The sequence below is a fragment of the Paramormyrops kingsleyae genome, chromosome 16 (genome assembly GCF_048594095.1).
Source record: "Paramormyrops kingsleyae isolate MSU_618 chromosome 16, PKINGS_0.4, whole genome shotgun sequence".
Classification (NCBI taxonomy): Eukaryota; Metazoa; Chordata; class Actinopteri; order Osteoglossiformes; family Mormyridae; genus Paramormyrops; species Paramormyrops kingsleyae.
Window position 1 is genome coordinate 30,093,363 of NC_132812.1, and position 24,738 is coordinate 30,118,100.

The window sequence follows — 24,738 nt, forward strand, 5'->3', positions numbered from 1 at the left end:
TCCACATTTTATGGTGACTTTTGTAGCCCTGCCTTGGTCTCGATACACTCTGGTCTCGGTTTTGACTACATCACTATTCCATTGCTCCATGGTCCAATACCGACGTTTACATGTCCGTTATAGGCACCTCCTGCAGTGGACAGGGGTCAGCATGGACACTCTGACTGGTCTGCGGCTACACAGCCCCATACGCAGCAAGCTGCAACGCACTGTGTGTTCTGACACCTTTCTATCATAGGCAGCATTAGCTTTTACAGCAATTTGTGCTGCAGTAGCTCTCCTGTGGGATGAGATCAGATGAGCTGCCTTCACTCCCCACATGCATCAATGAGCCTTGGGTTCCCATGACCCTGTCGCCGGTTCACCGGTTGGCCTTTGTTAGACCACTTTTAGTTGGTACTGACCACTACATACCAGGAACATCCCACACGACCTGCTATCTCGGAGATGCTCAGACCCAATCATCTAGCTGCCACAATTTGGCCCTTGTCAAAGTTCTCCAGATCCTTGCACATGCCCATTTTTCCTGATTCCAACATATCAACTTCAATAACTGACTGTTTACTTGCCTAATATATAATGGCTCCCTTGACAGGTACCGTTCTAATAAGATAATCAATGTTATTCACTTCACCTGTCAGTGGTTTTAATGTTATGGCTGATATATACAAAGGTATATAAAAAACCGTAATGTGAAAGTACTATATTTCTTTCTGGCCCTTTTGATGGCGTGAATTTATATAATTGAAAGGTTTTTTTAATTAAAGATGAATGAAATGTATCCTTAAGCACACAGATATATAACTGCAAATATACATGAAATCGGCTCACCAAGGCCCCAACGTAGCCCTCGGCGGATGGTGATTATGTTGTCTACGTTCCAATTGGAAGGGCCTGTTTTTTATCCTGCCTTTATTGTGACTCAAGGTTTCCCAGCCAAGATCATTTATTTTGTTTCCACGACTATTGAAAGGTATATTCATCAAGCATTTGGAGTGTGGGCACAGGACACATGCTGGCGAGAGCCTTGAGGTCACACACGGCACTACTGCCTAACAGAAAAAAGATCATTGATTTCCAAATGTGCCCCTTTCATCCTGGCAGTGACTGTGATTAATTCATTACTGACATATTCAAGCACATGTGCAATATCACTCACTAGTTGTGCACTGTGTGCTGTGGTGTGTCAACAATGACTAATGATCACTAAATTAGATATTTCTACACCAAATAACGAATACAGACACCCCCCAATCACTTTGTCTTTGTCAAAGTACAAACATGCATAAACCATCTCTGCTGCTGGAGGCTGTTGTGGTTTAAGGTCTGTGGTGAGGAACGGACAAACATATTCAACAGGAAACAGGTGTTACAGTGTTTCAGGAAGTACAGTACTGCAAAGTTGAAAGTTCAGATTCGAAAGAGGGCAGGTACCTATGTGCTGCTGATACAGAGACGCGACATTTTTGTATGTGAAAACAGACGGTATAAATACTGTAAGATGCTGGAGAAACAGCTGGATGAGAGGAAAGGCTTTGAAAGCTCCTCTTTCTAAAGAAAATAGCAGAGATATTAAACCCAGCATCTTACAGTCTTATCACAGCAGGCGTCCAACAGCATTAAAGACATTAAATTTTGCATGCAAGTATGGTGAATAAATCGACTCCAAACACTTTTTTTTATTTTCATTGCATTGCAATCAGTGTCCTTGGTGCAGTTATTTTGTTTTCTGAATAAAAAATATTGATCTTTATCAGGAAAAATGCTAATTTTAAAGTTGCAGCCCAGCACTCTAGACCTACAGATATGTGAAGTAAATAAAGTTTCTAAAAGAAGGAAAGGTAACCGTTTGGATAGTAAGTGCTTGGGACACCTAGATGGAATGATTGATTTTCTGCTGGGTGTGATGCCTGCCATTTCCAAAATCCACATCGTACTGGAATGGGCAGGTACTGGAATGGGCAGGTACTGGAATAAATTTTTATCTAGACCAGTGGGACTCACAGAGCATCCATGTTTTTGCTCTACCGGGAGCTGGGAGGGAGCAAAAATGTGGACTGTCTGTGGGTCCCCAAGGATCAAGTTGGGAATCACTCATCTGGAACATCAAAGACAAGAAAAATAATCTTCAGTTTGGGTCAGAGGTGGAAATTTCAGGTCTGGAAAGTACAAATCCAGATTAAGATTTTGTTTCAACCAACCTGTTGCATACTCTATGACTGACTTGTTATATTCAACTGGTTGGTGGAAACAAAATATTAGTCTGGATTGGTACTTTCTGAACCAGAATTTTCCAACTCTGGTTCAGGTATTTGGCTAATTGGTGGCTGACTGAGATCAGCCAGAATGGAGTGAAATCCTTTTATTTATAACCCGTGGGTTTTGTATGAATGAGTTTGCTGGTGAGTCCTTGAAAGCAGCAGAGGTGGGCATTTCAGGTTCAGAAAGGTCAAATCCAGACCAAGATTTCGTTTCAACCAACCAGTTGAGTATAATGATCCACAGTCACAGAGTATGCAACAGGTTGGTTGAAACAAAATCTTGGTCTGGATTTGCACTTTCTGAACCTGAACCTGAAACCTGCACAGCATTTCTGCACATGCATTTGTCAGCTTGTGGTGTAGTGAGACGTTTCAGCTGGATGATGTCTCTCAGTTTTCTTTATTCCGGAGCTGTCTGTAGGGCATCGGGGGGTAAATAAGGGTCATGCTCAACTCCCAGGCTTGTTATGACAGAAGAGATGGGGCTGATATCTTTGTCTGTGACAGGGCGGACATTGCTGGGGCTGTTGATCTGCTGGAGGCTGCCTGTTAGCTTGGGGCTGCCTCTATCTCGTTGCTGCAGAGCTGAGGATAATTGCCCGCATAACAGAAAGTGAATGCAAGCAGCTATCTCATGGTCGTGAGCGACTGGAGCACATGGTGTGCTTTCTTATGCTGAGGCCAGAGTCGCTGCAAATTAAACCTTGACTGTTATACCTAAGATGATATAGCTGGTGAGGAGCACAAAGGGGAGCGACGAGGCCAGGACAATTAAGCTTGGAAACACTGCTGAACACACATGTTCACTTCCGGAAACCGACAGAAGTAGCCCGTTCCTCTCATGAAATTGAAGAGGATGTCACATTCCTACTGCCTGAGCCCATTAAACTGTGGAAGAGTCCTGGGAGCCGGCATGGAGGAAGTCCCCCCCGAATGGGATTGCAGCTACAGTACGTGGCCATGGGAACAGGCTGTCCACCTTCCCTGTCCTCTGCTTGGCAGCCGTCTACATAAACCGTGACACACCTTTGGGAAGTCAGGGGAGGCCTGGCCAAGACTGCTGAATGTGTGTGTTCATCTCTGGAATATCAACTGCAAGACTCCCTCTTGAGGATGATGTGTAGTGAAGTGGCTTGGGACTCTGTACCAGTGATCAGATGGTTGCCGGTTTAAATCCCCTGGTTAGCAAGCTAATGCTGCCTTGGGCCCTTTGGCAAGGCTGTTTACCCAAAATTGTTCCAGGGGTCATCGGATGCTGTTTGACCCTGTGCTGTGACCCACAAGCTTTCTCACACCTGTCTGTATGTCTCATGACTGCCGAATTTCCTGGTTCCACAGGAACGATTAGGCAATGACCTGGATAACGGTGTGGGTAAATATCCAGAACCAATCGAAATCTAAAGTCAGTCTGAGTGGCTTCCTTTAATGGGTCCCACTAAGTGGTGTTGTCAAGCTATATGATTTTTATCCAGACTATTAAAGAGCATCAATTAATGTTTAATACTCTGGCTTTGACAGAGTTTTGATTCCGCTTACCTAAAAAACTTTCTCGAATATGTAACCTTGCCATTAACCATCAGTGTATGTTAATCAGCTTCAGATTAAAAGCGATGTAAACAAATATCCATTACCCTGTAGATTGCCGATGAGTTGCGAAAGTAGCCACAGACCATTATGACAAAAATGTTTACGCACTCATTTGTTAATGGCCTTAGCGTTGTAGGTGCTGGGTCACTTGTAATGCATCCTTAATTGTGTGGGAAAGGGGCATGTCATTTCATTAGTGAGTAGTGGCATTGGGTCGGTGCCTCCCAATTGCTTTGTAATCCTTTGCGTGACGTCTACAAGTGTCTTGTTCACAGCTGTCATTCCAAATGGCCAAATGCCGTTATGAGTACAACGTACTTATTCAGAGGTGACAGGCCGCGGCCATCGACTCGGGTTACGTCACCTTCCACAACCACACCGGTGCCAAAGGTGCCAAATGATGAGTGATCAAAGCGACTTGCCCTTTCGTCACTTTCTGTGTCATTACTGAGCTTTTGGTCACAGGGGGCCAGGAGTACCATGGCATGAAGACAAGCTAACATTCTCTCGCTCTGACTCACAAACTCGTGAATAAAAAAAAGAAAAATGACTTTGCTTATGCGCACAGTTCAAAAAAGAAGGCCATGGTATTCAAGCAATGTTAATAAATAAGTTTATCAAGGATGTGAATCTTTTAGAATTTAGTGATCAGTAGTCATTGTTGATACACCACAGCACAACAACAAAATGTGTCTTCTGCATTTAACCCATATGTGACATAGCAGGGGGCAGCTAATTCAGCACCCAGGGAGCAGTATCTCACTCAGGGTACCTCAGTGGTGCCTTGCTGGTCGGGGATTTGAACCTCCAACCTTTCAATTACGAGTGCGCTTCCCTAACCATTAAGCCACCACAATGCCACAATGTGTGCCCAGCCAATGTCACAATGTGTGCCCTGCCAATGTCACAATATGGTAAATAAAGTCACAATAATTATTGTGAGATTTTGAATACTGATGAGCTTTGCTCTAAGTGTGAGACTTGATTACACCTGATGCTGTACTGATTGTAATACACAGGAACAGTGTGCATGAACTGGAGGAAATAACATGCCAAGTCTATTCAGTCTATATTATATTATATTATATTATATTATATTATATTATATTATATTATTTCTCTGTCGATTCTGTTGTTCTGTGAAAATGATTAACGATTAACAGACATATTAAATAATTCAGAGCAGAACTGTCATGTTATTTCCAGAGCTGTTGCTTGAAGTTTTATTTTGAAATGCACAATGTATACGGCAGGTTCACTGAGGAAGATTTAACACCGTCAATTAACTGTTGAGCAATGAAACAGACCATTCACACAAGGGTGATGTAACTGCCTGTTCGCTTTCACACTGATTCACTTGCAACCTTAAAAAAAAGTTAACAATAATGATTACAAATTCTGGGTTTTCTTGTTGGCCAAGACACATTTAATGTGGTGTTGGTGTCCAGTTGTCCTGGACAAAATGTCAGAGAACATAAAGTCACTGTAAAGCTGAACTTGACAAAGGCTAACCCATATCAGTCTGTTTTAAGGGATCCTTTCAATATGTTATAGGATGATACCATACAGTTGGTGTTAGAAAAATCAGCCAAGTAGGCTGCAGCTTGTCATTCTTTCTGAACACTAAGCCCACAACGACTGTGTAGTGCAAGCTAAAACCCTGGTGTCCTTTAAATCAGAGCTACATAAGATTTTAACAACTCTGAGCTATTAGTTAAGTTCTCCCTAAACGAGCTTGATGGGCCAAATGGCCTCCTCTCCTTTGTAAATTTCTTAAGTTCTTAACAACCAAGTAATGAACAATAGGCAATGAATAGCAACTGATGAACAGTAATTTAAAAAAGCAACAAATCATGACGCAGGATAATCAGCCATTGTAGGTTGTTAGAAGCCATCATATCATTTAATTCAGTACAGAAACCACCATAAATTCATGTTCAAATTATAACATCTACAGTGCATTACTACACAAAATGTTTTAATTCATCCACCTTAGATAAATAAGACCAGATTAATTGTAATGTTTAACCCTATCTGACAATCTGTTTGAGGGCATAGTCAAAATCTTTTGTTTGCTTGAAGACCATCTCAATCCACACTTTGAGGAAGCATGTTCTGTTGCCTAACAATGCTTCCCAGTTTAAAGACATGTCTTCAGTCATAATGCGATTGGATGTTTTTATTGCTCAGTACCAGCTACACATTACACTAACCTTTGTTTTGCTTTATTTGTTGGGGTGTTTAGCACAATTCCGGACTGCCATGGCGTTCAGTTGTTTGGCGGAAAGATCACAAGGTCAAATCATCTCTAGGATATTAAAACACAGCATTTGAATCCCATTTATAATTAAATTTGAACTTTTAAGTAAAATCAAAATGTCCAATCAGTATCATCTGACAAAACAAGAATGTTATATGCATTTAAATTGTGATATAAGTATTTAAATTCATCTCATATTCATTGCATGGGTATCTAAAAGTATATTTTGATATGGAGACTTCACACAAGAACATTATAGGATATTTTGTTTGTTTTTTCTTTGTTCATTCTCTGCAGATACAGATCCCTACAGATTGCTTTGTCTTGGGTTTGTTGTTAATCTACTGTACATCCAGCCCTGCAAGCAGGTCCTCCAACTTACAGGGACAATGTGGGGGTTGGTGGCAGGATCGGCACTCCAGCCACCGGAAAAAACTCAGACTGTTCCGTCCAGACTAGTATGGTGCTGAGGTATCACCTGCCGCACGGCTGCACTCATGTTCTCATCCCTGAGGTGGTTTGTCGTGTGGTGTGTATGTGCTGTAATCAGCATGCGCTCCATATCTCCTCCTACCTCAGCAGATAAAAGGGTCATCAGTGCAGTATATTTCTGGAGAATATTTCTTGGTGACTATAATCTTTGATGTCACAGGAAATACACACACAAATACACAAGCTTTACCAATGTCAGCCCAGTAAGTTTACTGAAAAGTTAAACACTAGATGGCAGCATTTTCACACTGCAGTTTCTACACACCCCATAAAGCGTATCTAGTCATCACAAAGACATTAAGTAACCCGCTTTTTCGATGCTGTAACTATGAGACACTCGCTGTCTGTTTTCTCCTTGCTGTATATCGGACATGTTACGCTACGATCTGACTTTCTCCCCCAACCACATGTTCTCCATAGGATTCTTAAATGCTTTTGTGTCAGATGGATGATTCGAACCTCTTTCCTTGTTTTGTGCCAGACCTCTGAATCTTTTGTTCCATTTCGACCAGTATGAGCCCGTGGAATATTATTAGAAATGTCAGCTCCATTATCGTCCCCATTGCTCTGCGTGCCTTTCCTCAGCCCACCCGTATAAAATCCACTCATTAAAATCAAGTATGACTCACCGTGACACAAGTATAACGCACAGATGTTAGGCAAGAGCAGCCTGGCTTGACCCAATCACGCATAATTAACATATCATTACAGTAGCGGCATTGTTAATTGTATTGATTGTGATTGTGATGGAAAGAGGATGAGGTCATGTTGATCCCAAAGGAAAGACCGAGGTTAAGTGGGTAGACCTTGTAGTTGGGCAGGGCTGTGAAACTGAGGCGGGTCATGACAACGAACATCGGAACAAGTGCAGACAACTGACATCCCTTCAGAAATAAAGGCGAGGAGAGAAGAGTCATTAGTTAGCTTCCCTTGGCATGATCCAATTTCCCTAGTTAATGAGAGGTGTCACGATTAATGACTGCAGTTTTCTGGGTGTCATCACTCCAGGACACGAACTTGATTAAGCCATTAATATCTATCTGATTGTAAGTACGTACTGTAACTGGCGTTGTGTAACTCATTTATGAAAGACGCCAGTAGGTGGCGATGTTTTATTCATTGTGCTCAAACCTCTCAAACTAACCAACTTCTGGAAAATCTGTAAAACCACTGGAGTGCTAATAGAAGTTCCTTTCATCCGATCCTTAAACCTGAAAATTCATTACATTTTAACTGTCATCAGACATTAAATTAGTATTATTATTTTTATATCAACTGAAAAAAATGATCAGTAATAAAAATGATTGCATATGGCCAAGACCCGCAGAAAATTTATGCTTAGATGAAATTGGTTTATAAATTCAGATTTAAAATGCTGCGAAATGATCAAACTGTGGCCGTGCATTAAATCACAGGAAGAGTGTCTTTGGCCTGGACTTCTCCTTACACATATGTATTGCATTATGTCCGTGGCTGTACTGTCATGGTAATAAGTGCCCAGAGATCCATAAATATAGCAGTGACTGGAAGCTTGCACGTGTAATTTCTCCTCTCTATTGATCTGTGAACAAGAGGCACGACGCATGTTTCATGGCACTAGTCAGGGAGGGTGGAGTTTGGAAGCTGGATGTTATTAGTGTAGAAACATTGTGGGACAGACAGCTGGTTTAGCTCAATGGTCGATGGGAAGGGGGGTCACCTTCCATAATGGCCCCCGTTGGTAAAGATGGTTCCAGTTTGGTGCTTGTCGGTCTTATCCAAAGAAACACTTCTGTGTGGTAATCCTTTCAATTCCAGTCCCTCTGGTAATATGGCTTCTATTATGTTGTGTCCAAGACAAGAGTACTTGCATGAACGAGGATGCTCCAAGAGTGGGTCCTATAATGACTGCTGATTACACTGCTTGGAAGGAAAAGTGTGTTTAAAAGCAACCCTTTTATTTGAAAATGATTTTGGCTTGAATTACTTCTAGGGCCACTGGCAGTCTTGCATGCTATGAAAAACAGTCCAATCTGAGTACATTTTACATCTCTCAGCCCCACAAACACAAAGATATTGCCGCTGCATTCCAAGAGTCTTAGCTTTCCATCATGTTAACGTAATACATAAAGTGTCCCGCTTGAAAGACAACGGAAAGCACAGGAAACCTGAAGCATAACGCTGTCTTTTGTTTTAACAATTTATCTAGCAGGACAAAGCTGGCATTTGGAAAGCTTTACTAAACGCATGTGACTAAGAGACCAAACTGAAAACAGGACTGCATCATTATTAGATGTATGACACATTGTAGATGTATGGGAGTGAAAACAGAATTGGATTAAAGAACTAGGACTTTAACCTAAAACGCTTAAATGAATCTTGGTGGAAATAAAGTACTATTATATGATCAGGTGATTGATTCTAACTTTTGGAAATTTGTCCAAAACACGATTAAATGGCTCACAACAGACCTGGTGTGGGGGAATTATGAGCACAAATAGTCCTACATCTGCAGTACTGAGCAGATTTTTCCTTAGGAGATCCAGGACCTTAAAGGTCATTGGAAACTTTACTGCGTATTTGTACAGCCTTGTCTCTTTCCAAAGGCCAACTGTGAAAGTTACACAATCAACACCCACAATGCTATGCAGGAACATCTTTAACAGAAGTCTGGCTTTTGTCCAACTCAAAAGTAAGATCTTAGTAAATGTAGATCACCTAAATGTTGGTGCATGATACTAAAACTAAGCAATTCATACTTGAAATATGCACGTAAATTTTAACTGCTTTCTCAGGGTATTTGTGGGTGACTTCCAGCCTAATTAGAATAGACACCATGACCATATGTTAGAAAATTTTTAGTCAAGAGAGATGACTTACTTGACAGCAGTCAGTTTCATATCTCTTTCTGAGGCTTCCATTTTGACCCAAGAATGATTTATTTCATTCTACAGGTAATGCTGTATAGTTATGTGGCTATTGAGTGACACGGGTTGATTAGATGCATAGCTCACAGATTCGTCTTAATAAGTAGCATGTGAGATGTTAGATAAGCCTACCAGGTGCTGCGTTAAAAAGCAACAATTGTTGGAATTATTGAACATTGTTGGATATTTTAAATAGAATAATAATAAAGAATGCAACAACGACGTCTTATAAAATGGGTATAGAATTCTGTAAATATGTCATTCGGCTGGGATGTTTTTTTTCCCCACTTTTCAGAGTGCTTGTCCCTGACTAACAGGCCTGTTTGCCTCTGAGCAGAGGCCTTCCATGTGTTTATGATCACCCAGAAGCCTGAGAGAGAGGCCCATGAAACTCTGCATTGTCGTCAGCCCCAAAACGTGTTTAGAATACATTTGTTCAAGCTAGCCAGACCTTCCTGGCCCTGGCACGTGCCCCTGGGGGTGCAGAGGTACTCAAAATTTGTTTATCAAACCCATTTTCCATGATGTGCATTAGGTCCTAAGATAGGTGCAATCCAAAATAAACACCCCACAATAGAAAACCCTTTCTTGAAATACTTTTTTGGGCATGTTTTATTTTCTTACATGTCATTCACTGAATACATGCCTTCCGTAACATATAAGGCTATCAGTTAAGTGCAAACACAGTATGTACATTGTATTCCAAACTTACTGCCAGTCTTTTGCCCATGAATACCTCTTACATAAATATGTCAGTCAGAAAGGATGCTAACTTAAAGACACACAGAGGCAAGCACTTATGTATATACATACATGCATACATACACAATTGCACACATTGTGTACATACATGCACAAATGCACAAAAGTATGTATCGTGTTTCTGAACTAGCTTGGCACTTGACAGTTCATTAACGTTAGTAATGATTTATAACCCCGTTCCAGGAACGAAGGGGCCAGGAGTGAATGAAGGAGAAATGGAGGGATGAGGAGCATACACAGGGGGCACAAAAAACGGGAGGCAGGAAGGCAGATGAGGGGAAACGGGGAGTCCGAGGGAACCCCAGTGGGCGAAAGACGGCAGCCGTAGGGGCCACAGGCGACCGGGAGACCGGAGCGCAGGAACCTTGGGCGACAGCACAGGAACCTCGGGCGGCAGCACAGGAACCTCGCCGGGTGGCGCTGCAGGAACCACAGGCACAGGAACCACAGGGGGTGCTGCAGGAACTGCCGGCACAGGAACCACAGGGGGCGCTACAGGAACCACCGGCATAGGAACCACAGGGGGCACTGCAGGAACCGCCGGCACAGGAACCAAAGGGGGCGCTGCAGGAACCACCCGCACAGGAACCGCAGGGGGCACTGCAGGAACCGCGGCACAGGAACCACAGGGGCTGGAGCCGGGGTTGGCACCCAGGTACAGCTAGTAACAATCGGGATTTCACACAAGGTTAACGAGGGGGGCGTGGCTCACAGGAGAATCGTACGAGTCGGGCATGACAAGAATGAGTTAATGGGTGTCTCTAATGTTCAAAAAACATGGATGTCATCTTATTTTCTTCATTTGTCACACATAAAGGCTTACTTGTTCTTATTTGTTCCTACAGGAAGTGTTCAGGGATATCTGCTTACTGTGAGTCATTTCTCTGTGTACATTTCACCTGATTTTGTCATTATCTGTGACTAGTGACAGACCTGGATCCTACTCCCTGTGTCTGGTTTTGTCATTTATGTGTACGGGCTTTTCTAAACCTGTGAAAAGGAAGATCATAAAACTGTCTCCCAAGCCAGTAACCCTCCCAATGATGGATTTAGCACAGGAGTTCTCAGATAGATTTCAGGAGTAACACATACTCGGATGGGAAAAATTGACTTTTTTGACATTTTGACTGACCTTTGACTGACAAGTTAAAGCTTCACCAGACTGCCAGATGGGTCCATGGTACAAAAAAGGTTAAGGATCTCTGGCATGCAGGTATTAGCTTGAAATCCTACTGGCTACTAAGCTAGAAAAACACCCCCATACCTCCATCAAATGGAGCATCGTAATCTACAAACAGATGCAGAATGAGTTGACAGCATGACAGCTGCAAACAACCTCGTGTGACAATAAAGATTTATGGGACTAATAATGTCATACTGAACATATCTGGCTGTTTGTGTAGATTAACTTTAGCTCACTAGCGAATCAGAAACTCGGAGGATCAAACCAATCTGAAAACCTGCATTGGTTTCCGGTTGTTACCTGTCGTTGCGTCATCGCATTTTGAGCTCAGCAGTTCATGTGTTCGCTACTGCTCTCCACCACTTGATATACAACAATGAAAGATCTTCACGGTTTCTGTTGGAATTTCCAGCATTGTCCACTGTATTTTGTACAGTCCAGGTAGGACCCTACCTATTGGACTTATGTCTCTAAAAACCTAGTGGTCTTCAGCTGGTTTCAAGTGATTTATCCTTGTTAGACTACAAATGAATAATGAACAAGCGGTGAATTTGATTTTCTTCTGTGCCCTGTACAGACTGTAAGTCTATAATAAATGGGTTCATGAAATTACAGAGCATGAGCAATTGTATGGACGTGGAATTGAATTTTTAAATGTTCCTAGATGCTGATTCCTAGTTGCTTTGAGGAATTGAAAACAATGAATACATTTTTGCACACATGATTATTAGAGCAACATGTATAATAACGCATTGAACAAAAAAGCTCAAAGTTAGAACTAAGCGTTATTTTGGGAAAGCATACTTAAACAAAGCAGCTGCTTCAATACGTAGGTCATTGGTATATAATTAGAATAGTTTTATCTATGTAAACAGCACTGCGAAGGAGTTGGAGGGTAGCTTAGTGTTTACTCGGAGACAATAATTTACACAAGAGACTCAGCAAATGCATTTTTGATTCAAAGTTCACAATGGCTCATGGTTTCATGTAAATCTAGTATCATGGCCATACACTGCAGTCCATACATCTCCACTGTCAGCTCTTTGATTAGCTTCCCTCATCCCTTCTCAATTAATGGCAAAAGACTTAAGAAATTATTCTGTCGAATTGAACCAACAACTAGCTGCTCAGCTAATGGTAAATGGTAGCATTATTAATGTGCATCAATTGTATTACAACTTGCTTGTCTTTTGATGTTCACAGTCTAGCTTGTGCATAACAGATGAGTGCTGAAACTGTTTAGTCAATCGAGGAAAATGTTTGCTCTGAATGTGTGTGTTAGATGACTCACGGTATATGATTTTATGAGTGCATTGTTTCCACATGATCACTGGGGCCCTCTCTCTGATGTCGGGGAGAGGTTTTTGCAACCACGAAAATATGCATGTCCTTCCCATTTCTTGTGCAATAAAAGGAAATGTCAGGTTTCCACCCAATGAGCACATAAAGAAACAGTCCAGTATGTAATCCAGCATGTGCGGGGAACAGAGGCTCAGTCTAGGACTGAACTGGATGCTTTCCAGGGAAAGTTCTAAGTAATTTGGCACCAGAAGCAGGGTGTTTTCATTCAGGCCAAAAAGCTTTTCTTAAAACCCCCAAAAGACATGTGACTAAGGAAACAGAAGTGACCAGCCTGTAATGTTGTGTATATACACATATATGGTGAAAAATAGATAGATAGATAGATAGATAGATAGATAGACAGTAAAAATCTATTTCTGAATGCAGAGTTTAAGTACTTAAAAGACCATTCTTTAGATGTCCATTAAAATTTAAGTTCAATGACAGCTGATTACTTAAGTAATAAGTACTTGCTAATTAGCAATATCATGTACTGATTTGAACGTTTAAAACGGAGTCCTTATGTGACTTTTAATATTTAATCCCATATAAAGGATCGTGTAAATAAACGATGGCTATTCATTTAAATCCACTAATCAATTAAAATAAAATAGCCTCGTGCACGGACCCCTGAGAAAGCGAGTATCTATATCACCCAAAATAAATGTCGACCCAATGTAGGCGGGGAGGAGGCGGGCAGGGGGTTTGTGTTTCCCCCCTTCTGTGTGTCGCTTCTCTCCCGCGGTCGGTCCTTGTTTCTGCTCGGCACAGGGCATGCAGCTTGTGGCTTTCTTCACATTCTTGGGATAGCTTCCAAAAGTTGAGAGGGCAAAAGAATCAAGACGAGATGAATTAGTTGCGCAACGTTACTTTTCTTAGTTTTGATTCGCGTTTGAAACTTAGGCATCATGTTTACGTGAAAAACTGCAAAATAGCGGATTTAATGGACTACACGGATACAAAGAAAGAGGAACTTTTTTACATGGGCCGGTAAACTGTTAGTTACTTACAGAACGTTAATTTTCTTAGTTAACAAAATATATGCTTTTTAAAATTGCAGAAATAGGCGGCTAAGTTTTGTGAAATTTTGAATGCCAAGCATTGTTTTGCATGTCTATAATTTCGTGTAAGGTTTTAAACGCCGTGATCTGTTCAGAGCGGACACATCCATGTATACATCTTGTTTCGCACTGTTCACCATGACTTAGCGGAGTTCCCTTCTGCTTGAGTACTGGAGAGAGTTACATCTGTACCACAGAATTTTTATTTCGGTCAGTTTACAATTTTTTCCCCCCACAAACAAAGGGATACATTCTTAAGCTCAACGCTCCCCATATGGTATATTTCATTTTCAGTGGGTGATTATTTATCGCAGTGGGGAAATGAAGGGGATTTTCGCAATTAGTGTTGGACTGCTCTTCTTAGCCTGGACAGGAGTTGCCTCCGAAAACAATGCGACTGATAGAAATGCAAAACCCTTCCTTAATGCCAGGAAATATATGCCAAGGCTGACTTCAAATACCCAGGCTAAAAGAATAGTTAATGGAAACGTTCCGTCCATCTCAGGAACAGATGTGAGGTTGGTGGAACTGCAGGGAGATCACCATCATCCTGCACATAGGGAACGTAACGGACTGCTAAAGAGGAGACAAAACAATCAACGAAACCTTAGCCAAACTGAAATGGTCCAGGATGAGGCCAGACCAGGGGTCCACCCTAGGCAGACCCAGATGCCAAGCAGCAATCGGTCTCCCAGCGTCTTGGCAAACTTTGCCGGGAAAAATCGTGTGTTGGTCATTTCTGCACCTCATGCCTCAGATGGCTACTTTCGCCTGATGATGTCCCTCCTAAAGCCGGATGTGTACTGTGAGCTGGCAGAGAGGCATGTTCAGCAGGTTGTGCTCTTCCATCAGGAGGGCGAGATGGAAGGTAAAGTGCGCCGCATCACCAATGAGGGCAAGATCATAGAGGAGTCGCTGGACACAGCGCTCATCCCCAGACTGATGAACTTCCTCAAGCTGGAGAAGGGAAAGTTTGGGATGGTGCTGCTACGTAAAACACTGCAAGTAGAGGAGCGGTACCCTTACCCTGTCAGGCTGGAGGCCATGTACGAGGTGATCGATCGGGCCCCTGTGCGCAAGCTGGAGAAGGTCAGGCAGAGGGGCTTTGTGCAGAAGTGCAAGGAGGCTGGCGTGGAGGGACAAGTCATTGAGAGTGATGTAATGGGGACCCCCAACTCTGACCCCCAAGTGGGTGTGCCTGCTGAACGGAAACCACAGAAGAAACCAACCCCCAGGCCAGTTCAGACTACTGTGCTCCCAACAACCACCTTTAAAATGACTACAACCTCAACAACTACAACCACCACGACTACCGCAGCAACAACAACAACCACTACCCGGCCCACTACTACCACTGTGCCAACCACTACGACAACCACAACAGCTCCTCCTGATACCACCATCTCAGCTTCTACTCCGGAACCCACTAAAGCTCCAAGGATTAATCACCGGATTTCAGCGTCCAGAGCCAAGGGTGACTCTGAACTCCAACCTCTTACTAGAGACCTTGTCAAGGGCAGAAGTAAACCCAGAGCAACTCCTTACCCAACTCACCCACTTGATTACTACACCAAAGCTTACACTGGCCGACATGGAGACAATCCTGCAGACAAAAAGAATTACAATAACGAGAACGCTGGTGTCACGATAATGAAACCTAGGCAAACTAAAACAAAACAACAGAAAACTCTAAGTGCTGGAACAGTAAGAACCAATAAATATGAGGATACATATACGGAAAGCAGACCTACTGTTGGACATCCAGACAACACGGAAGTAGAGTCTGTCACGGCCAAAAAGAACAAGAACAAGGATAACACAGAGAAGAAGAGGAAGGGAGACAAGACCGAAAAGTCGGTGAAGAAGGACAGAGCAGAGAAGAAGGCAAAGGCACCTAAAGATGGGAAAGGAGAAAGTCTCACCAAAAAGACAGAAAAGCAGGCGCCCAAAAACCAAGAGAAAGACGAAATCAAGAAGTCGTCAAAGAAACCACCACCTTCCAAGGGAGTTTTAACTTCTTTTATGGATTACTTTGAAAGTAGAAGACGGCTGCTTGTGAGTATGTTTTGAACCAATAGTTTGATACAGTAGCTTTCAACAGGATGTTGTTGAAGGTAAATCAGTTTCGCATAAATTTATCGTCTATGCTAAATGCTTGTCTCCTTTCACCCAAGCATAATTCTCCTGGCATTGTTAAAACTGTGTGACGGGGAAAGAATTTTAAACAATGTAACTGATCAAAAAAAGTCTGGAATTTTGTTTTAATGTCACGTGCAAAAGTACTGTAGAAATACACGGAGATGAGCAGACTGTGTGGGATTCAGCTTTGGCCTTCAGCGTGCACAACACAACCATCTCCCCACAGCTGATCACCAGCCCCACTGAGGAGCACCGCATGTATGTCCAGCAAAGAGACGAGTACCTGGAGAATGTGTGCGAGATGGCTATCAGGAAACTCTCCGTTATAACCATCTTTGGGAATCTGGAAAACAGCACAATGAAAATTGACCATTACCAGCTAGGTGAGTTTTGCTTTGCCTGTCCTTTGTATGCCAGGAAGGATTTAAAGCCTAAATGATGTGCAGCGTGATGCCTGTGGTTTGAAACACCTGTAAATGACATGGCCACCCAAATCCTTGTAATATATTACTCCAGAGCACCCTCAGATTTGAGACTGTATGCTTTGCAGTTCAGGCTGATGGTTGCAGGTGTTTGAAAATCTGTTGGGTCCGACTTTGCCGGATCTTTTGTGTTACTGGACATTTATTTAGCTTAGGTTGCTATGCTTACTTTAAGAATGAACTTTAATTTTCAAAATATATGTAAACATAGTTACAGCTCTTTTGCTTCCACCACTACTAGCTACACACTATGTAAATTTACCAGCACAGGAATTATCATGACAGCCAATTTTGATTTGCCAGGCACTCTAAATAAGTACTGCTGTTTCTGCATGACATCCTAATTTAGGGGTTATCGCTACCAAAGTCTGTGAAATACTGTGCAGAAATGATATAACACACATTGTGTCAATGTACCTGATAGAGCAGTCTGACAAGCAAAGCGAGTGACAAAATCCAATTTATCTGTCATTTCCACCTCAGCTTCCTTTTGCTTCCAAACCACAGCAACTTGATCTTTGCTCAGCGGGATATATTCTGCCATGACTCGAAACATAAAACAGGGTAACACTTTACTCAATAAATCACAGGCAACACTGTACTTAAATAACTTAGTTACTCAGTTACTACTTAGGAATAAATCATGAACTAACATAAAATACATGAACCATCATGATCTATTACTGATTAATGAACATGGAATCAGTACGTAATTAACACTTAGTTTCTGGTTAATAAATACATTAAGTAAGCATGTACTACTACATTATTCATTCCCTTTCAAGTAAAATTACCTAAAATAGCTTATTAATGTGGGATGAAGGCTGCTAATATCTGAACATTGTATCGTGTAAGAGTACATTGTAATAGTAATGCTCACATTTTGGTATCGCATTTGGCACCAGTTTCGCTTTCTCTATAAGGGAAACCAATGTTCTTTCTTGGCTGAAAGTAATGCACAAATCCAGGACACACACATACGCACACACACACACACACACACACACACACACATACACACACCCAGTGTACAAACTTAAATCCCTAGAGTGGTATGTGTTCACAGTGCTCCATTCAGCTGGCTAATTGTAAAAAATAACAAAATACAATACTGCTTCTGCTTCATGCACTATTCTATTCATTTAAAACATGTGAGACAACACATAATTGTTTTTATTCCTTATTTTATAGACATCATATGATAACGGTACACATCTATTCTTAAAATTACTTGAATAAAGCTGTTTTGTATCGTCAATATGTCTGAAATCAAAATTGTTTGAATTTTTATGTAATTTTTATGAAGAAACAAACATACACCACTGTTACATTTCTGCTGTTTTTTGCTTATGATCAAAGGCTTTTAGTTTTAGTTGTGTAGATGTTTTAGAGTTTAGACTAAAGTTGAGGAGAGGTGTCTAAAATAAATCCTAAAGGTGCCAGATGAAGTGTGTTCTGCAGTGGCTGGATCACTATGAAGGGTCAGGCTTTGAATAGTCAGGGCAAAGTAAATATGTGAGCATTTGAAAAGGCTTTTCTGTTGCAGAGCATGACAAGCCCATGAAAGGCCTGAGAAAAGGGGAGCTTGTAAATCAAGATCTCATCGCTGAGCTGCGAAAGGGGTTTGGCATGACAGATAACGAGTTCTTCATGGTGCTGACCGACTTTGACATGAAAGTGAAGGTAATGCAGGTGGTTCCGTACACTCAGCTGCACTTTCACAAATGTGGCGGGATCAAATGGCTGTTGGACCTTGCTCTTATGCTGCGTTCCATCTGAACTCGTAACTCGGAAATTCCGAGTTCCCAGTCGGAAATTTCAACTGGAATGCCCCCTGAAGTCGGAATTCTGACTCCTGAAGTCAGAGGGATCTGCACAACCCTGAGCTCCCCCCCCCCCCGAACTTATTAGTCTGAGCTAAATGTAAGTGAACAAAGATAAAGGCCATTTGAACTGGGGTAAATTAAATCCCTTAAGTTATCCAGCTAAGCAAGAAATCTTGCTTTTTGAAATGGGTCCCTGGTATTGCTAAATGGCTTTCCGACTGTACTGGAATGCTGTTAACTGGGGTGTGATGTCGTTCCCAGCTCCGACCTCTGAGATGAATGGAACGCAGAATTATTCTGCCTCTTTGTTTGCTTGTTTGTAAATAGTGTGTCTGTTGCGTGATTTGTTTTGTGAATGGACCATTCAAAAACATGAATCCATTGTTTGTAGTTATTTTTTTTGTGTGACGCCTTCAATCATCATTGAAAGACGTACTATGGAGGATCTTCTATCATTCCTCAAAATGTTTTGTACTAAAGACGTGCTCATCTAGCTTAAAACGTTGTTGATCTTCAGAGAGATTAATTAAAACCAAATTCACTAAGCCTAATTTTTATTAGCCTAAGAGATTATTAGTCTGTTAGATTCACCCTGAGTTCTTCAAAGCTCTTGATTTTGCTGGGCTGTCTTGGCTGACACGCCTCTTCAACATTGTGTGGGCGTTAGGGACAGTGCCTTTGGATTGGCAGACTGGGGTGGTGGTCCCTATTTTTAGGATAGGGGACTGGAGGATGTGTCCCACCTGTAGAGGGATTACACTCCTCAGCCTCCCTGGTAAAGTCTATGCCGGGGTAGACCTTACCAGGAGGGTCCGTCCATCGGTTGAACCTCGGATTCAGGAGGAACAATGCGGATTCTGTCCTGGCCGCAGTATGCTGGACCAGCTCTTCACTCTGACAAGGACACAGGAGGGTTCATGGGAGTTCATGCCCTAACCAGTGTATTTTTTGGACTTGGAAAGGACATACAGTCATGCCCCTCGGCTGACCTGGGAACGCCTCGGTGTTCCCCCGGTGGAGCTGGAGTAGGTGGCTGGCGAGATGGAGGTCTGGGCATCCCTGCTTAGACTGCTGCCCCCGGCACCAGACCCAGGCTAAGCGGCTGGGAATGGATTAGTCTGTTAAACCTTTCAGATGAATTATAAATGAGTAATAGTAATCCCACTAGCTGCTGAATACTTATGGCTGATTTAGTGCCCTCATCAAAATATACAATTTTAATGTGTGTCCGTCTCATTCATTCATTGCAGCAATACTATGAAGTGCCTATTTCCATGAAGGCTGTGTTCGACTACATTGACACCTTCACCTCACGAATCCAAGAGATGGAACAACAGAGGAGGGATGGCGTGATGTGCAAGAAAGAAGACAAGACGAGATCTTTAGAGAACTTCCTCTCAAGGTAGTGTCACAGAACGATATGCAGTCAATCCTGCTAGAGAGCATGATATCACACTGCAAATCTGTTCTAATATGACTGGTATATCAGTACCCAAGTCCAATACAATGTGGAATTGCATTTGTAGTTGCGTGAATTTCAGTCGGAAAGATAAGCACTATGAGAGCTTCAATTCCTCAAATGAATGATAGTGGTGTCCGATTTGTGAGCGAGTTGAACCGATTCTTTTCAGAATCGACCTGTTTGCTTTTTCATTCATTAAAAATCTAAAAATATTTGACAAATTATCATATAAAATGGAAAACAGCCTTGACCAGACCCATGATGTGTTTCTCATCTGGTGCGACTGGCGGTCAACTGTGACAGCAGGATGTGCTGATTGGAGTGTCTGACCTCAGGTTCCGCTGGAGACGCCGAATATTTATCATCTCTGCCCCCAGCGGTGAGGAATGGGCCTATCAACAGCAGCTCCAAGCGCTGAGCAGCCAAGGCTGTAACCTGGGTGAGACTATATGTGCGACTCACAGAAAGGCTGGTTTCACTTTGCTTGCAAAATGGCTTAGTTGTATGTGTCATTCTTGACCAATGTGTATTTATTTTTCATATACAGTAATATGCAAAAGTCTTAGGTAGGCAATGACAATGTTTAAGACTATTTATCTGAGTAGTAAGTGTATATTTGCTCACAAAAAAACAGATTAACCCAATTTAACATAACATCTGCAAATGAACTGTTCTCCGAAAAGTTACCGATATCATGTTGGATGGCTATATGAAGACTACTTTGGTTCCCAAACCTCTCCTTAAGGGCACCTTAGCCAATCCAGTTATCCTTAAATTGCTCCCCCAGCTCAATTAAGGAATTAATTCATTAAATAACTCAGTGAGGTATTGATTAGCCAAACAGGGTCGGGTAGTGGTCTATTAAAAAAATATATGGTTGTATTGGACAGTTACTGCAAACACTAGGCTGACTTTAGGAGAGTTTTTGAAATGGCTAAGCTGACACACTTTGACTGGCATAATATCAGGTTATATACCAACATGAAAATCATTTATATGGTATTCTCTTTGACCGCCTTAGACTTTTGCACAGTACTGTATATAAGATTACATCCTTTATTTGCACAAGTACGCCGGAATTCTTCTCTTCGCCTCCCGCACCTTGTTCTCCAAATCTCGGGATCAGGATGTGTAGCATGTGACTCCTGGCTTCCCATCACGGGAACTTAGCCTGCGGAGCCGCTCACCACTATAGTACCCAAACTGTTGTGTGAAGCAAGTGCTGAAAAGTTTAAATTTTATGGAGGTGGAATGAATGTCATAGGTCTCACTGTAACTGACCAAGAGGCCTCTTCCTCCAGGTCTGCGTCACATGTCCATTCTGAAATTGATGGGTGTCGATCCCGTGGACATGGGTGGGGTGCTGGAGCTCCATGCCATAAACGGTAAGGGTGTCACAGGCAAAAAGATTGTTGGTTTATCTACTGAGTACCATGTGAAAGAAAGCAGCAGTACTGGCATCATATGAGTATACAATTACTAATGATTAAACATTGTATGATATGTGATTATGATACACTGCCCGGCCAAAAAAATTGTCGCCATTTGAATTTAAATCAGCAAACTGTACTTAAGAGCCAGTGATTGGATCAGTATTACAGCTCAGCAACGTTATGCGGCGATAAGTTGAAGTCAGCTGAGCACCTGAATCTCCTGAATGGCCAGGGTATCCCAGCAATGGATTTTTTCTACGAGAATGCCAAGATTCATCGGGCTCGAATTGTCAAAGAGTGGTTTAGGGAGCATGAGGAATCATTTTCACACATGAATTGGCCACCACAGAGTCTTGACCTTAACCCCACTGAAAATCTTTGAGATGTGCTGAAGAAGACTTAATAGAGTGGTTCAACTCCATAAATATCATCGATATAAGATTACAACGAGAAATTAATGCAAATCTGGATGAAAAAAATGTTGAGATGTTGCATAAGCATGTGGAAATCATTGACGAATATGCACCATAATCAAAGCTAAATGCGGTCCAACGAAATATTAAAATGTGCAACTTTTTTTTTGGCCAGGCAGTGTATTTATTACTATCGTATAATGTTTGTTATTAATGTATATTAAAGCTGTTAAGATATGTTAGGATGTTAAGAGATACTTACATGCTGTTAACGAATTTTCTATGAATGCATTATGCAGGTGCACTGAATGCTCTATGAATGCATTATAAAGGCATTATGTAGGTACAGTTAATGCAAAATATTACTAAAACTGATTTACTCACTAAAACCCTTGTCATTCAAGTTTTTGGCTGAAGTAGGTTGTAACCAGAAACTCTCCTTGTAGCGTGTCCGATGTTTTCATGTTATTTTCACTAATGGTGAAACACGGGGGCAAAGTTAACACTAATCGATCTGCTTGCTTGCAGGAAGTGCTACTGTGGAACGAGAGGGACTCTCGGCCTCTCTGGTGAGGGACATCAGGAACTACTTCCAGATTAGTCCTGAATACTTTTCCATGCTGCTTGTGGGGAAAGATGGCAATGTGAAATCCTGGTACCCCTCCCCCATGTGGTCGATGGCCATCATTTACGACATGGTGGACTCCATGCAGCTACGCAGACAGGAGATGGCCATCCAGCAGTCGCTGGGTATGAGATGTCCGGAGGAAGAATACGGAGGTTATGGTTACCATAACCAGGGTTACCATGATGGTTACCAAGATGGTTATCACCAAGGCTACGGTTACTAAGGAAAATTCTTCAACTGTGGACTGTAGTTTATTTATATTTTATGTGGACTGAGCCAAAATCCCATTCTTATGACTTAAACAGTCTTTCCCCAGTGTATAATTTAAAGCAGCTACACTTTTTCAAACTTGTTTCAGTAAATATTCTAAGTAATCTGTTCACTTTTACTGATGCATTCATATATAAAATTGTTTTTACATTTTTTTTGTCTTTTGTAAGGAATGTACTACTCTGTGTCAGTGAATAGATGTTTCTGGTATCTTTTTTTAGTTGTTTTTGGCTATGTTGTGTTATTTGTATGCACATGTTTTATGCATAAATACTATATGACTTCAGTTTTTGCTAAAGGAGCAGATGCTTTTTGTTCTATACTGCCCTCTTCAGGCATGTTGTGCCTCCTGCAGGGTAATTGTCTGTATTATTGACATAAGTCAATAGCCAAGTAATGTATATCATGCAGGGGTCAACAGCATTTTTTATTCTGAAGGACATTTTGATCAAAATGCATTTTTCCCATGGGCATAGTATATAAAAATGTAACCTACAAAGTTTTTTTTTATTCCTCAATAAAAATATTTTGCCACAGACATGCTCAACTCTGTACAGGCAGATTGGCCTTATATCATTATTGGCCTTATATGCATATTGAACGATTCCTATTTAACATATTTGAGATTAGGTAAAAGGAAATTTGCTCAGAGGTAAACCACAGCTGTTTAAGACAAATCTGAATATATAATTTTATTCTGTTCTATTTTAATGTATGTTATTGTGTATACGTAACATTTCAAACAATTACAAAAAAAAAAATTACAAATGAAAATAATGAAGGCAGAAGAAATTGGTGATATTTTTAATTTCGCACCATTTCACAAATGTTGTCCAATTCCTGCTTTAAGGGTTATGGGTTTGAATACATAAGAGCAGGTGGTTGTGTGGGCAGCAAAAATGAGCGATTGCAGAGTGGGTTGTTTTTCAGGGAGCGCACTTCACTGAGACACACAAAAACATACTCTGACAAAGGCAGCCTGCCACACAACTCCGTAAGTGTTGTTTGTCAGACACTTATCCTTCTTGGTAACTTGACACTCTTAATGATTCAATAGGTAATGCTGAAAGCAGCAGAGGAAAACATACTTCTATTATGAACAATGACTTGTGGGAAGGTAATTGTTGGTGAATCATGAATGGTAAATTAGAGAGGGCAACTTATTCTGGGAGAACATTGTTTTTGCTAAGACTAGCTGTAGATGGGGATTTTCCACACTTGAGGAGCATTTGTAGGCTTTTCAAAATCACACAATGGGGGTGGTCCTGTGCTACGTACTGCAAATATCTGTCATCAGAGAACAGAAATCTGTGGCTGAACGGCAGCTATAATCTGTAGGATGGGTTTGAGCTTCGTGCTATAGCTCGTGACAGCGAATCTGAAGCCATTAGCTGCACAAAGACTGACTGGCGATGTCAGTGGTCCATGTGATGGACATTTGAAGGTATCTCCCTCTCATAACTGGGCATTTAGTATCATGTGAGGATTGTGCAGTAGTTGCATATTTATTCGTTTGTTTGCCAAATACATGTGTCCTGGGCACATACCATAGGCTCTCTGTTTAAGGGACTCTATCAGAATTTGCTGCGTACAAAAATTTGGTGAATATGCATTTTATTAATCTCTGGTAAGTTTCGTTGGAAGCCTCTTGTTGGGAATCTACGCGACCTGTGATTAGTGTGTGTTCCACAGGATCTGCTGCTTGAGAATGACTAGGTAGGACGTCTTCTGAAATGTGAACAAATCATCTGCACAAGTGGACGACTACTACTACTGTTATTATTGTTACAGCATCATCACGCCCATTCCTGTTGACCATATAGATGGTATTCCTCAGAACGTCGTGTCCTACGTTTCCAATGGCATAGGCTTACTGGGGTACCATAAGGTGAAGTTCATGTTGTATCTCAGGACGCCATGTGTCTAAATCCCCAGAAAAGTAGATTGTAGCGCCGGTGGGATTAGCGTACCCCGGTGTACTCGCGGGCCCTACACGTGGCCCTTGTATATGTCGTCAAAGTAACCGTATGTATTTGTTAGTGTGAACATTTGTGCTCCCGAGTATCGCGTGTCCCCTTTCCTGCGTTGTATGTGTGATTCTGATGTGCTCCAGTGTTGGGAAATAACCTACCATGTCTGAGCCTTTTCATCCACTGCCGCCGCAATGCCTTGGTCTGCCTGGCACTTCAGTATATATATATATATATATATATATATATTATTTTCTCTTAC

At 41.7% G+C, this 24,738-nt stretch overlaps 1 protein-coding gene across 1 annotated transcript; it reads left to right on the plus strand.

Annotated features, from left to right (window-relative positions):
* Window positions 1–13,542: 13,542 nt before the first annotated feature.
* On the plus strand, window positions 13,543–23,044 carry LOC111856288 (coiled-coil domain-containing protein 80-like). Its single transcript, XM_023836126.2, has 7 exons — window positions 13,543–15,908; window positions 16,219–16,375; window positions 18,021–18,157; window positions 19,551–19,702; window positions 20,098–20,201; window positions 21,064–21,147; window positions 22,137–23,044. Exons 1-7 carry the CDS (start codon window positions 14,175–14,177, stop codon window positions 22,457–22,459), a joined length of 2,691 nt encoding a protein of 896 aa, XP_023691894.1. The 5' UTR covers window positions 13,543–14,174; the 3' UTR covers window positions 22,460–23,044.
* The last annotated feature ends 1,694 nt before the right edge of the window (window positions 23,045–24,738 follow it).